Source organism: Mangifera indica, chromosome 4 (genome assembly GCF_011075055.1).
Source record: "Mangifera indica cultivar Alphonso chromosome 4, CATAS_Mindica_2.1, whole genome shotgun sequence".
NCBI classification, from domain to species: Eukaryota; Viridiplantae; Streptophyta; class Magnoliopsida; order Sapindales; family Anacardiaceae; genus Mangifera; species Mangifera indica.
The window spans coordinates 19,014,333-19,028,433 of record NC_058140.1 but is presented as its reverse complement, the minus strand read 5'-3'; the positions used below and the strand labels follow the sequence as shown (position 1 = coordinate 19,028,433).

Below are 14,101 nucleotides of genomic sequence, written 5' to 3'. Positions count from 1 at the left end.
TTAAAGATCTTATATTTTATCTATACATATTTTATATTATTTATAAAACTTAATAGTAGATATCAGAGGCGAGTCAAACCCTTATCCTTATTACATAATTTAAAGGCTCTAAATTGTATGAAAGAAATCATATCATTAGTACATATTCGAGATTCAATGAAAGATGAATTATCCATTAACAAAAAGGAAAGGGGAAAGACTGGAAATAGAAATAGGTGAAGAAAAGGGAAGATTAAAGGCAGAGGAGTGGGGTTGTAATTTATATTAATGGAAGTAAAATTTGATAAATAAATGGAAGAAGAAACATAATATAAAAAACCCTTTTGTAAAATGTAAAAGTTTTGCCAAAAGGGCCGAGAAAAGAAATTGGAAGTGCCGTAGGCAAATTCTGTGGTACCTTGGAGCCTCACTTTGATTTGATCAGGAGCTTTCGATTGGACCACAAATCACAAAAGCAAAGAATAAAGATCCCTTCTTTCTCTCTTTTTTATAATGGGGCCTTCAGCTATTATTTACAAATTAGACATATCAAAAGAGTCAAAATGAATGGTAAGCCATCCCTCTTTAAATTTAGCATGATTGGTAAGGGTATGGTTCACAAAATTATGGTTCTTGTTGGGGTCTTAAAATTCAAGAACCAACAAAATAATAAATGGTCAGACAAACTCTTCAGGTCCATAGAAGTATGATTCATGAGTCTTGTCATACTTGTGGGTTAGAACAATCTGTAAGATTTGCCAATCAATGGGTCATGACACAATATATCGCATAAGTAAAACAGATCATATTAGATTAGGTTTGATACAATAAATTATATTAAATTTGATCTGACATGACATGATTCATTATTGTGTCTACATATAAATCGTATAAGCTTCAATTAAGGTTAGATTTGAATCAAGTTAGTTCAAACTCAAACTCAACTCAATTCAAAAAGGTCCAAAACAAGCTGTCCTAGCCGAGCTAAGCTCGACCTACTCGTCAGATTTTTTAATTAAAAATTTTGATACAAAACGACGTCATTTTGATCAATATATATTAAAACGATATTGTTTTAATTAACGAAAAATGAGTCGAATCGAATTTAAATCGAGTTTAAACTTGACTTTCACAAGCTCGACGAGCTCAAGCTCAACTATATGTGAACCGAGCTAAGCTCGAATTCAAATGAGCTCGAGCTCGGCTTGAATCTACCCATAGCCTCAATACCAACTCAATCCTTCAATGTATAATTTAATTTATAATAAAATTATATATACATAATTATGAGTATATAAATAATATATTATTATATAATTAAAATATTTTGAATTAAATTTAATATAAAATTATGTATACAGATTAATCAAATCAATTTGAATTCATTCAGTGTAAGTAAAATAAATGGGTCTGGGTCATTGAAAGCTCGTTATTGCCGAAGCTGGAGCCCAATGGCCCAAAAAAACAGAGTCTTCGTTTTCCCGTAATTTCCAATATGCCACTCACCGGACGTGGGTGAGATGAAATGAATCTTTTATTCTTGATTGAGAACTCAACAACACAAAACCCTAACTAAACTCTGCTTCACTTTACTTGGATGAATGGCTTCTCAAATGTCGATCTTCACTCGAACCAAGACCCTTCTTTCTAAAACCCTGAACCCAAATGTCAAACTCAATTCTATCTCCATTTCTACATTCACTTTCCTTTCCCAACAACCCCAACTCGTTGAGTCAACTGAGCCATCTCCTCTCCCGCCAAACCCAGCCACTGGTAGCCCATTATACAACGAAAACTGGCGGAACCCGGTTGCCAATTCAGCCTCTGTGGCTCAGTCCCTTATTCCTTTAGGTTTCCTTCAGAACATGGCCGCTCCACGCATTCAGGTATTATCACAAACACTTGATGTGGGGGCCTTAATGAATACTTTCGCTGATTGGATGACGAGTCAAAGGTGGTCAGATATGAAGCAACTCTTTGAGTTTTGGATTCGGAGTTTAGACAAGAATGGGAAGCCCAACAAGCCGGATGTTAATTTGTATAATCATTACTTGAGGGCTAATCTGATGATGGGCGCTAGTGCTGGCGATTTGCTTGATTTAGTGGCCCAGATGGAGGATTTTGCTATTCTGCCTAACACAGCGTCGTTTAATTTGGTCTTGAAAGCTATGTACCATGCCAGAGAGACCGAAGCTGCTGAGAAGTTGCTCCAACGGTTAGCTTGTGTTTTTTTTTTGCACTGCATTTTGATTGATATGTTTGAATATATACATTACATTTGAATTTATATTGGTTTGTATCTTTATGGTAAGGCCTCTGCTGTAATGAGTTTGATGTGAATTCTTATTTCCCTTGTTTAATTGAATGAGAACATCTGTTTTAAAAGACATAGGATATGAATCACGAATTTCTTTTTCTTGATCACAGAATCACAATCCATAAATTAATTTTGATAAGATAGCTTGCAAATCGTTTCCATATCAGCACAAATTACCATCTTTCATTTTTATTTTTTTTGTATTTGCATTCAACCAAAAAGAAAAAAAAGTTTAGATAAAAATGTAAGAATGGGAGTCCTTGCAAATGGAATCTAAAACCATTATTATTTCGATTTCAAAAGGGAATGTCACTGACAAATTACACCATTTGGAATCCCTTTTTACCCTCATTTATGCATTTTATATGGATATTCATGTTAACATTCATTTATAGTTGTGTTTGTTGGTATGTAGGGTGAAGATTAGTCTATTACTGTGTCTTTTTGATAAGATTAATAATGGCAATAGTATGCTGTAACATGACTTTGGTTGGTGAAAATATAAACTACTTTGCTGTGGTTGGCTGAAACAACATGTAGGGCTGCAGAAAATCAACTACTTTCACTAAAAAAATTGTAATAATCAAAAGAAAAAGGAACCTGGAAAGAAATGAAAATTTCTGGAGCCCTAGGGAGTGTGATGTGGTGATTGTGCTTGATGTAAATGTGTCCTGAAAGTGTGTTCATTTCTTCCCTTCTCTCGGATGGTAAAAATTAAAATCATAAAATGTATAAAACCATGTAATTTCAAGCTTCAGAATGGCTCATTACGGTGGTGAATTTTCCATGGAATCCTAATCTCTGTATGCATTGTCTGTTTTGATTTTATATTTTGTACCTCAACTCTGTGGATGGGATAGTTTTTGGTCTAAAGAAGGTTATATCACGGTTTGATCTGATATTAGGGATTTCATATTGCTTTTTGGCTGTTTGTTTAATCATGTAATTGATTTTGTCATTCCAGTAATTTTTCTAGGTTTTCTCTTCAGTCTTTGAATCAGTCTCCTGCATGTAATGTTCACATCTGTGTTAAATTTTGATGAATCAACCTTGCTTTATTGTAATCAGGATGCTGCAAAGTAAGAAAGAATCTCTGCCTGATGATGAGTCATATGACCTAGTCATTGGCATGCTATTTTTAACAGACCAGATTGATGCTGCTTTGAAATACATTGATATGGCCTTGAAATCTGGTTATATGTTGTCTATGAAAGTGTTTGCTGAATGTGTGCAAAGCTGCGTTACCAAGGGCAGGCTGGATACTCTGGTATCCATCATTGAGAAGTGCAAGGTACATGACTGATTTCCTTGGTACTTAAATCATCACATGAAAGGAGGTGCACTTTTTGATTAATATTTAATAAAATGACTTTTTCCTCTGGGTGTTGTCAGTCTATGGATCAAAACAAAGCACTCTGTCCAACCTGGATCATGTGTAATTATATTGCAGAAGTTGCAACTCAAGAAGATAACAGCAGGTTAGCATTTTATGCCTTGGAATTTATGGCCAAATGGATAGCTCAGGGTGAGAATGCAAGGCCCCCTGCTCTGCTTTCTGTAGATGAAGGATTGGTTGTGTCAGTGCTTGGAACTGCAGGAAGGACCTACAGTCAAACACTATTGGATGCATCATGGGCTATCCTACGACGCTCTTTGCGTCAAAAGAAGGCCCCTAACCCTGAATCTTATCTTGGAAAAATTTATGCTCATGCATCATTGGGTGATCTTCAAAGGGCTTTTAGTACCTTGCATGAATTTGAGACTGCCTATGGGAATTCCAACAACTACGTAGGGGAGGAACTTTTCTCACCATTTACCTCATTAAATCCATTGGTTGTTGCTTGCTCCAAGAAGGGTTTTGAGACATTGGACTCGGTATTGCATAAAATACTTTTTGACCTTGAATCAGATTGTTATGACTTTCCCATCATATGGTGAATCACCAATTAGTTCAAATTCATATGAATTACAATATTTCTGAATCAAAAACAAAATATCAACCACCTGCTCAATCTTTAATATTGTTATTTGTTGTTATTACTATTTTGCTTCTGTTTCGTTCTTGGTTATTAGATTTATATATGTGTAATTTTGGCATTGGTTTTTGTTCTTCCAAGCATTAAGTTTTACACATGGTGAACATCATGTATTATCTTTTTCTTTCTGTAGGTCTGCATATTAGGTTCTATCATAACAACAATTTTAATGAGAAAAAAAATGCATATTAGGTTCTATCATAACCATAATTTTAATGAGAAAAAAAAATGTAGATATAAAATAAAATTTGCCATTAATTTTAATGAGAAAAGAGACTGATGGTTGCTATTTCTTCTGCCATTACTTTGATCCCTTACATTTTGTTAAGATCTGTTATTACAGTTCTCTTGAACTTTGTGATCTGATATATTTATAGTAATTAGTGGCTTGTATTAGATTTCTCTTGAAGAGATTATGCACTTTTGATTTGTAGTAATGATGTAGAGGTAGCAGAATTTTCATTTATTTAGTGTATTGCAGCTTGGTTCTAACTATACGTTGTTAAAATTTTCCCAGGTGTATTTTCAGCTTGAGAATTTGAGCAAGGCAGATCCTCCTTACAAATCTGTTGCTGCTCTAAACTGTATAATTTTGGGTTGTGCTAATATTTGGGACCTTGACCGTGCCTACCAAACTTTTGAGGCAATTGGAACTTCTTTTGGGTTGACACCGGACATTCATTCATACAATGCTCTAATGTATGCATTTGGGAAGCTCAAGAAGGTGCATATGCTTTGGGCCTTTTTGCTCGCTCTAACTCTTAACTTTGACACAAATATTTACGCATGTGATCTCAAATGTGCATCCTCCAGTACAGTTGTGTGCACACTTATTTTAAACTTGTGGGAATTCATTGAGAAACTATTCTCCCCTCTCCTCCCAAGATATTGTATTTTTTATAAATTTTCAAAGTATGATTATTTATATTTTAAAAAATTTCTAGAGTCATGATAAAATTTCAGGATTTTAAGTTTTGAGGTTGATTAAATGGCATAATATCTCCTGAAAGTCCATATGTATGCTCTTGTGGAAATTGGGTCAAATACATTTTCATCTATTTCTTTGCTCTGCGTGGAAATTGAACTAACATATCAATTCCCAGTTTAATTTGCTGAGTCTTGAATTGAAAATGCATGCACTTCTTTATGGCAGACATTTGAGGCTTCAAGGGTGTTTGAGCACTTAGTAAGTTTGGGTGTTAAACCCAATGCAATGTCATATTCTTTCCTTGTTGAGGCCCATCTTATCAACCGAGATCAGAAAGCTGCTCTTGCTGTGATTGATGACATGGTAAGCTGGTGTTATGTCTGTTTCTTTGATTTTGTGTGGGGTCTACAGAATTAAAATCACATGTATCTGTTTGGCAGGTAACTGCTGGATTTTCACCATCAAAAGAAACTCTAAAGAAGGTTAGAAGGCGATGCTTACGAGAAATGGACTATGAAAGTGATGACAAGGTTGATGTCCTGGCCAAAAAGTTTGAGATTCGAATGGGCACAGAGAATCGTAGGAACATACTGTTTAATCTCCAGTACAGCTCTGAATATGCCTAACAAAGTAAGTTCTGATGCATGCTGAATAACTTACAATGTCAAAGCTGGGTGGTTTGCAGTTCTTGTTGCTTACGCAGTCTTTTTAGCAGACATTATGTATGTTGATCAACTATATATCAGACTATTCTGCTTAGACTATACCAGTTAAGAATTTTCATTTAGCACCCTAAAAGTTAGTTCTGATCTTAAACACTTTTGGAGCTGTCTGCTTGAAGTTTTTTATCACATAAGTTACCTGACTATATAGGTGTAGGGTGTTACCGTAGATTGCAATATTCTTGTCAGCAAGACAGTATAATCTCTGATGTTTGTCTTTTTGATGCCAAAGTCCACTGTCAATTTCTGGAATCCATGTGCTTAGTGCCCTGGATATTCTAGTATCAGCCATGCTTTGGATACACCTTGATGTTTATTTTTTATATTGCAGGTTGGCTTTCATTTCTCAGTCTCGAAATTCTCAATGATGAGGATGTTGATGTTCCACAAATTTGCATGTTCAACATCTTTTATTTTTGACAAGCCTTCATCTTTTTTTTTTTTTTTTTTGTAAATTATCTGATTGTTATCAATTTTTAGTTAATGCTAGGATCATAACCCTCCTACAGCAATATATAAAATTTCACCTGTTTATGCCTGTAGTGTTTTTGGGAAAACACTTGCAAGGTAGTGAAATGCCAATCCAATAGATTTCCCATATTGTTCAATAATTTTAGTACCATCCCAAATATTTAAAGATGCTTAGAGCATATATGCTCTTGTTTTATATATTTAATTTGTCCTTTCGGTGGCCTGTTTATTTAACCCATATTTTCTATATAATAAATTAATAGCTGGTTTTACTTTAAGATGTTTAGAGCATTACATGATTGAAATTTTGCGGGAATATTGTCATAGGTGAAAATGTATATGTTCTTTCGTTGTTGTCTTAGTGTGAAGCCTTCCTCGGCAGCATTTCAAAGTGAAAGAATATAATTTTCTGTTATTTTTCATGTTCAATAGAATTACAATTATATAGGATATTAGGATAGCTAATTTAGGAAGACTATTAACTACTCCTATCTAAGTTTAGGAAGGATATTATAGCATTCCTATTCTATATGAGTATCTATGATTCACTATCTATACAATATCTCAACAATATCTCAACAATATTTCAATATATCTCAACACTCCCCCTCAAACTGGAGCATATAAATCATATGCACCAAGCTTGTTACAAATAGAGACCCTGTGACTCACGTCCTGTACCAATCGTCCGTCTCGTACTACGGTCTAGAGATGTGGTCAGAAGCATCAGAATTGAGAACCCACGGTCCATAAGAAAAGGACTGAGTAAAGCATATGGTTGGGTGACCTGGATGTGCACTAGAAGCAATGTTGGATGAGGACTGTTTCGATGTCTGATATTTGAGATATTCTTCATAATCAGCACTGATGGTTGAGATTGATTATTAGAAGAGTGTGGAACATCCATCTGAGTAGAAACGCTGAAAAGCTCTCGAAGATGACGCCGGTAGAAGACTCACAGTCTGAAGAGAAGAGAAAGATCTGCAGAAATTGATTTCTGGCGATAACAGAAGCGAATGGTGACAGAACGGCGCGTGGATGGCCGGAGGAGGATCACCGGAGCTTTCTGTAACTGACAGTGCCGACGGTGAGGCAGCACGCTCTCCGGAGAAGCAGATCGGAGATCACAGTCGGAGCACGAACAACGGCCAGCGCGTGCGAGCTATTCCGGCGTCGGATGGCCGCGGAGTTTCCACGGATGGAATCGCCGGTATCGTCTGAGTCCGACTGAGAGGGTGGTGTCGTTTCACGTTCGCCGGAACAGGAGATCGACGACGGAGATGTCGAGGAGACAGGCGGCGCGTGTGGGCGCGTGCAACGGCGAACGACAACGGGACTTCGACGGGATTGACGGCGAGACTATTCCGATCCCTCCAGTGTGAGCACAATCACCGGAAAATGATGAAATCACGGTGATCGGAGAAACAGCCGGAAAAGGTTGCTTTGACGGATGTGTCGGCGAGAGAATCTTGATCACACTGGTATAGGCACGATCACCGGAAAAATGATGGAAGCACAGTGATCGGAGAAACAGTGGAGAAAGGGGGTTTGATTCGCCGGAACAGAAATTTTAAAAACTAGGCTCTGATACCATGAAAGAATATAATTTTCTGTTATTTTTCATGTTCAATAGAATTACAATTATATAGGATATTAGGATAGCTAATTTAGGAAGACTATTAACTACTTCTATCTAAGTTTAGGAAGGATATTATAGCATTCCTATTCTATATGAGTATCTATGATTCACTATCTATACAATATCTCAACAATATCTCAACACAAAGGTTGAAGATTTGATTTGATTTTTATGTAATTTGTGATTATTTGATTGCCATATCATATTTGAAATGATTTGAACAGTACCCAATAGCCATTATCATGATTCAGTCACGATTGCAGAGGTTGGATTTATTAGGATATGAAAGGCAGAAAGTGTGAGAGTGAGACACATAAATAGCTGCGCAATAAATAATTTATATTTGACTTGTGGCATTCGCCTTAATTAAAATCCAAAATGAGTTCATATCCTATTTTTTGTAACTGAATAAGGCCATTTTCAAGACTTCGATATCTCATTGTTCACTGCTTTTCCGAATCAGTTGCTGCTACTATCAACTTGTAAGTCTGGTTCTGAAGATTCCTCCTCCAACATTATAATGCGGATCTTCTTTATTTCTCATTAAGACACAGCTCTGCATTCTACTCAAACTAATCATTTCCTCCTATGAAGCACCAGTCAAGGCAGCTTTCTGAAACAGTTGGCAAAATTCATTAGTAGAGCAATGTTCAGATTGAGAACATCGTTAAGCATAATCTGGGTATAAATATTGGTGAAGCTTGTAGTTGCTCAGATTGAAAAATACTGGTGAGTGGGTGAGTATTAGCATAAGCTGGCCTTAGGATTGTCATAAAACTATTTGAGACCTATGACAATTGACTATCTGAAGATAGATCCACCAATGGCATGAAATAATGCTCACTGATGATAACCACATGCAGTACAACAATTCTTATGCAAAAGGGTGTACAACCTATGGCTCTAAGTCTCAACTCACTTGAATAAAAGATACAGTGAAAAAGATATGTTAGAAATGGAAGACTATGGTTTATCAGATCATACTCGTTTTTGTTCTTCCATGTTTGCTTTTATGAGGGAGTAGATGGCAACACCTGCAATTGCTATAACAGTACCAATCCCAGTTTGCGTGGAGATCTTATTGCCTGCACAATTTTGCAACCATTAGAATGTAGAGATAATATCAAGGTGGTTAAAGGTGCAACAAACCTGCCCCTTCACCAGCACAGGCGGCATATTTCAGATTCTTTGGAGGTACTTAATATATAGACAGTTTCACATGACAAATGCATAGATGAATACCTTGATTTTTGTATTTTTTGAATTTTTTGCTTATTGGTATCTGTTTTTTACTTAAATGATTTAGACCGCAATTTAACATGGCATCTATATGGTAGATACCAATGAGGAATCCTTGCTCAGTGGCCAATGGTTAGTTACTTAAGGCATACACAGAAATCCATTCTGTAATTCTTTCTATGGCCTTTTTCAGACCTACTAACATGCAGGACTCAAACGTGTAATAACCCTACAAGCTCTTACCTCAAAAAACTTCTGTTACAACAGAAACTTGGTTGTCTACATCTGTCTATAAATCATGTAAGAGGAGGCAATAGAATAATTACCAAATACAACAATTGAGAAACCAATAACAAAGACTCGCTTTAGAACATTTCCAACTGCGTGTGTGAGAGGAGCAACCCTTTCCAATGTGTTAGTTGCAACCTGCAACAATAAGCTCAAGAGTAAATTAAAAGGTTCGGCAGCAAAACAAACAATTTTTACTTCACATAAAAAGATGGTGGCACATGTTTATTAACATAGTCATCAAGTTTTAGACTTAGTTAAGTGATGTTAGCTGAAATAATGTCTCAAATAGAAAGGAATCATCCAGAATTTAGTAACTGCTACTCCTGTCACAGAATTTCATGTTTTTGAAGTTCAGATCTTTTGAAGGGTGTCATTACACATATTAGACATTGAACAATATATGAAGTTATGACCTTCCAGTATGGCATGGCATGCGCTAACAGAGAAATAAGAGAGTGAACATCAAGTAAAACAAAATGGCCACAGATTTATTTTCACTGGATTCAATGAACAGGGAAATGTTTTTCTATTTACATACCTGATTGTATAAATGATAAAACATTCCGATCCAGAACAGATCAGATAAGAATTTGGTTAAACCCACTTTAGCAATTGCATCCTTGAAACCATATTGCATCAGCTGGGGGCCCTCAATCTGAATTCACATTTAGACAACTGGGGGTAAGATAAACAGAGTTTAAACAAGACAAAAAGAATGTCTGAAACTGGTTTCCATGAGACTCACAAGTACTGCTGGCGGGATGCAGACGATGAGGGCAATTATTGAAATGTAAGCATACACATTTGTACTGTCCATACCTGTCTGTTAAAATTTGTCCACAATATAGAGCATTAGAAAAGGAAAAAGAAAAATGAAGATGTTGCCCAATATGCAGGAAGTATACAATAGAGATACTGAATCTTAACAAGGACAAATATGCAAAAAAAAGGTTGATTAATCTATCTTAGAAACTCTCTTCTCAGAAACCTTATCTGTTGGTCGTATGGTTGCCTTTAAAATACATTGCATTTATGGTTGGTCTTGCAGGGTTGCTCAGACAACATACGGGAGTTGACTCATTCAGTTACTAGTTCATACACATTTATTAAAGTTATTCGAAGGGATCATCAGATTCAGAGTCATACATCTCCAGAGGATGATTTCTCAATTAGAAGAAATTTCAAGATACAACTGATTAAGAATATTAGAAAATGAGGATAACCAATGGTTTAAAAAATTTATAGAGGAAGGGAAGTGAGAAGCCATATCATTCACCTATATATATTAGGCTAAAATGCATTTTAACATAACCAGGGCATGAGCCTCATAGCCTGGCAACATTTATAGTACACGTGATACAAAAATATTATTCAAGAATTCCACTTCCAAGGCTTACCATTGCTTTCTTTGAATAGATACTTCTGTAAGTAAATGCAATGTTTGAAATCATTGCACTGATGAAACCAGTCCAGTTGAAAGAAAGTTCAGTCAGTGAAGCCATTGAAACACCTAAAGAGAGAGTAACAGATCGATTATTAAGTAAATAAATATATTTGAGAAGATTTCAGACTATATACAGATCCAAGGGAACTAGTAATATATTTCAAAAGTCAAAGTTGTATGAAATTAGGCTGCCATATTTCAACAAAGAGAGAAGATAGCAGATGGAAGAAGATAATAGTTTGAGATTTACCAATAACAACAGGAGCCAATGATAACCACAAGGACAAAGGAATCTGGTGGCCTAAAACAAATTGAGAAGCAGCAGCATTGAAGAATGGCTCCAAAGCTGTGAAAGAACATCGTGAGATTTTAAGTGAGAATAAACCACCATTACTCAAACTTCATAAAGATACTGAGCACTGGCCAAAGGAAAGGCAAGAGCACAAAGTTCAGCTTACTACACATAAGACATGAAATATAACAGTCAGTTTAAGAAAATAAAAAATATTGAAAAGCTCTCAGTAATTGTATCTAGCTACACTCAGCTTTTATAGTTCATTTGATAACCTTTTACCTAAACAGAATTCAAAGGCTTTTCCACGGCATTGAAACTACAAATGATAAAACAATGACCAAATATCAAAAATATATTTATCCACAAGATAGATAAGAAGCAGAAAATGTTTTCACTCAAAATACAAAATACATGTGGATGGGCACCTCTAATAAAGTATGCCACTAAAGTACCAATACACCTCCATTTCAAAAAAATCCAGCCTGCATAACAACTGGACAGGTACTAAGCTAAAAATGGGCATCAATAACTTGAAGCGCAGTCTCATAATCATCGTGCTTTTCATGTTTTATAAAAAGAATCGGTGCACATAGAAAGTTATGTCTATGTTTTGCATTATTACAGATAAGTCATACTGATTAGAAGATACAAAATTAGCTTCAGTAAGATGCTTTTTCCCTATCTTGAACTTTTTATACCTTTAATGGTGTGAGTGAAAGATACAGCAACAGTGGCAAATGATACGTTGGACATGACATGTCCGAGGGCATGACAGAGTGCAACCGGTGTCAATAGTAACAACAGCTCCTTATCAATTGGCTGGTTACAAAAGAAAACTATATTACAAGGGCACACCAGAATTCACCTCGAAGAGCAAAGACAGCGAGTCAGGAACTGATACTTACAGCACGTTTGGGTAGACCAACACCCCAAGAAACAAGACAGTATACAACTCCAACTAGAAGATGTACAACAGAAACAAAACTGCAGAAAGGAGAAATTCTGTACAGTTATGAAGGGATAATAGAATTTAGAAAAAGCCAAGGCTATGAGATCCATAGAGAAATGAAACGATTAAACGCTATTTGTCCACTTTTTGCAAATGGTGTAACATAAAAATTAAATCCACAAATGTGACAAAACAATTAAGTTATCCATAAGGATGACATACTACGGATATGGGAAGTAATTGTAGACCTTCTTGTTGAGTATATTGAAGATGACATTTAAGAAGTACCTGTAGAAAAAAAAAACACCAGTAACATCCAGAGTTTAACAATAATGTAAACAGAAACATATAACAACATAGTTTTGCAATGTAAGCTGGAATGGAAGCACAACCAAAGGACGACTATGTTCTTGTACACAATAATTAAAAATGATTTGGAAGTACTTTTGTTGTCTTCAAAAGCAAAATTTTCCATGTCTTTTGATATATACCGGGCGTACCAGTAAAAGGTGCCATTTAAAAAAAAATCTAGAAGAATTTCTGTAAAATAGATAAAAAAAATTTTAGAAGATTTCTATCAAATTTTCGAATAAAGAATATGATTCTACAAGAAATAGTAATGTAATAGCTTACCACATAAAGAAAAAGAAGCCCGTAACCAATGCAGGAAATCTCTCACCAAAGCTCTTAGAAGGCTTTGTGTACCTGCAGTCGCATTAAAAAATATAAAATCAAACCTTAACAGAAAGTCAAATAACAGAGCTTTTCTATCTTGGTTGCAATAAGGTATACGAAAAAAATATACAACCTATTTTTCTCTTAGATGGATCATACAGATAATCAAACGGTGAAAAACAATATTAAATACTAAAAAGCCAAAACTTTATTTCACTGTCAAATATAGCCTATTTCTTTCTCAGCAACCAAACAGGAATAAGAATACAAAAACCAAAACACAACAAACGATAAACCAAGTAACGATTCTAACCCATCAGAAATTTCAATCTCACAACCATCTGCATCCGCTGCAGCAGCTGAAACAACCGGAAAGTCAACGGTACTTCGCTGCCTTATCTGTTGACTCCAGCCTGTAAATCTCAAACATCCGCCGGAGGAATTAACCCTCAAAGGAGATTCTTTTTTCTCAGGTAACGGTGAAAACTCCAGGCGCGTAGATTTCGAAGCAAGTGACCCAGTTCTAAGTTGAACATCAGTGGATGATGAAACCTTGCTCTTTGATAGGTAGAGCGAAGATATTCCAGGAGTTTTGATCGAAAAGTGAAGTGGGTTAGTAACTGAAGCCATCAAAAATCAGAAAAAAGAAAACGAAAAGATCAAAAGAGGTTCTAGCTAAGTTTTGGTGAAAGACGTTTAAGTTGAAGGATTTAAAACCGAGCACTGACGGTGAAATCGAGAATTGGAGCTAAGATAAAGCGGAGATAACAGAGAGAGAGTGTGCATGGACTGTTTGCTTTGGGACAGGTTAGAGTTGAAAGTTAAGTAAGTGCTAAAAAGAAAAGACCCCATGTTTAAACGAATCTGTAAATTGAGAAGCATCTTTAAAATAGTAGAAGCAAGCATTTAAATAATGGAGCAATGAAAAGAGCCTGCCATGCAAGTGATGAAGGAAGGGAAGTGGCGTTAGTTCAGGGAGTTTTGATTCGTTTAGGTGAGTTTTGTCTTTAACCAGAATCCCTCTAAAGAGTCGATTCTCGATAGTGCTTAAAATTGGCAGCTGTATTTTTTATTTGGGAAGAAGATTAGTTCCTTCGGTTTCTTCTGCAACCAGAA

The 14,101-nt window shown here is 35.8% G+C and overlaps 2 protein-coding genes across 2 annotated transcripts; one reads left to right on the top strand and one right to left on the bottom strand.

The window, feature by feature from the left end:
- The first annotated feature begins 1,468 nt into the window (after positions 1–1,468).
- On the top strand, positions 1,469–6,731 carry LOC123213769 (pentatricopeptide repeat-containing protein At1g26460, mitochondrial-like). The gene is made up of 7 exons (XM_044633303.1): positions 1,469–2,194; positions 3,365–3,587; positions 3,689–4,171; positions 4,850–5,056; positions 5,486–5,623; positions 5,701–5,890; positions 6,314–6,731. The coding sequence occupies exons 1-6, from the start codon at positions 1,581–1,583 to the stop codon at positions 5,884–5,886; spliced, it is 1,851 nt and encodes a 616-aa protein (XP_044489238.1). The 5' UTR covers positions 1,469–1,580; the 3' UTR covers positions 5,887–5,890; positions 6,314–6,731.
- A 1,315-nt stretch (positions 6,732–8,046) lies between these two features.
- Positions 8,047–14,086, bottom strand: LOC123213770 (triose phosphate/phosphate translocator, chloroplastic-like). Its single transcript, XM_044633304.1, has 12 exons — positions 13,299–14,086; positions 12,944–13,015; positions 12,533–12,598; positions 12,267–12,345; positions 12,060–12,180; positions 11,317–11,412; positions 11,020–11,132; positions 10,368–10,445; positions 10,161–10,277; positions 9,658–9,757; positions 9,077–9,177; positions 8,047–8,705 (listed from the first exon to the last, which is right to left on the bottom strand). Exons 1-12 carry the CDS (start codon positions 13,613–13,615, stop codon positions 8,679–8,681), a joined length of 1,287 nt encoding a protein of 428 aa, XP_044489239.1. The 5' UTR covers positions 13,616–14,086; the 3' UTR covers positions 8,047–8,678.
- Positions 14,087–14,101: the final 15 nt, after the last annotated feature.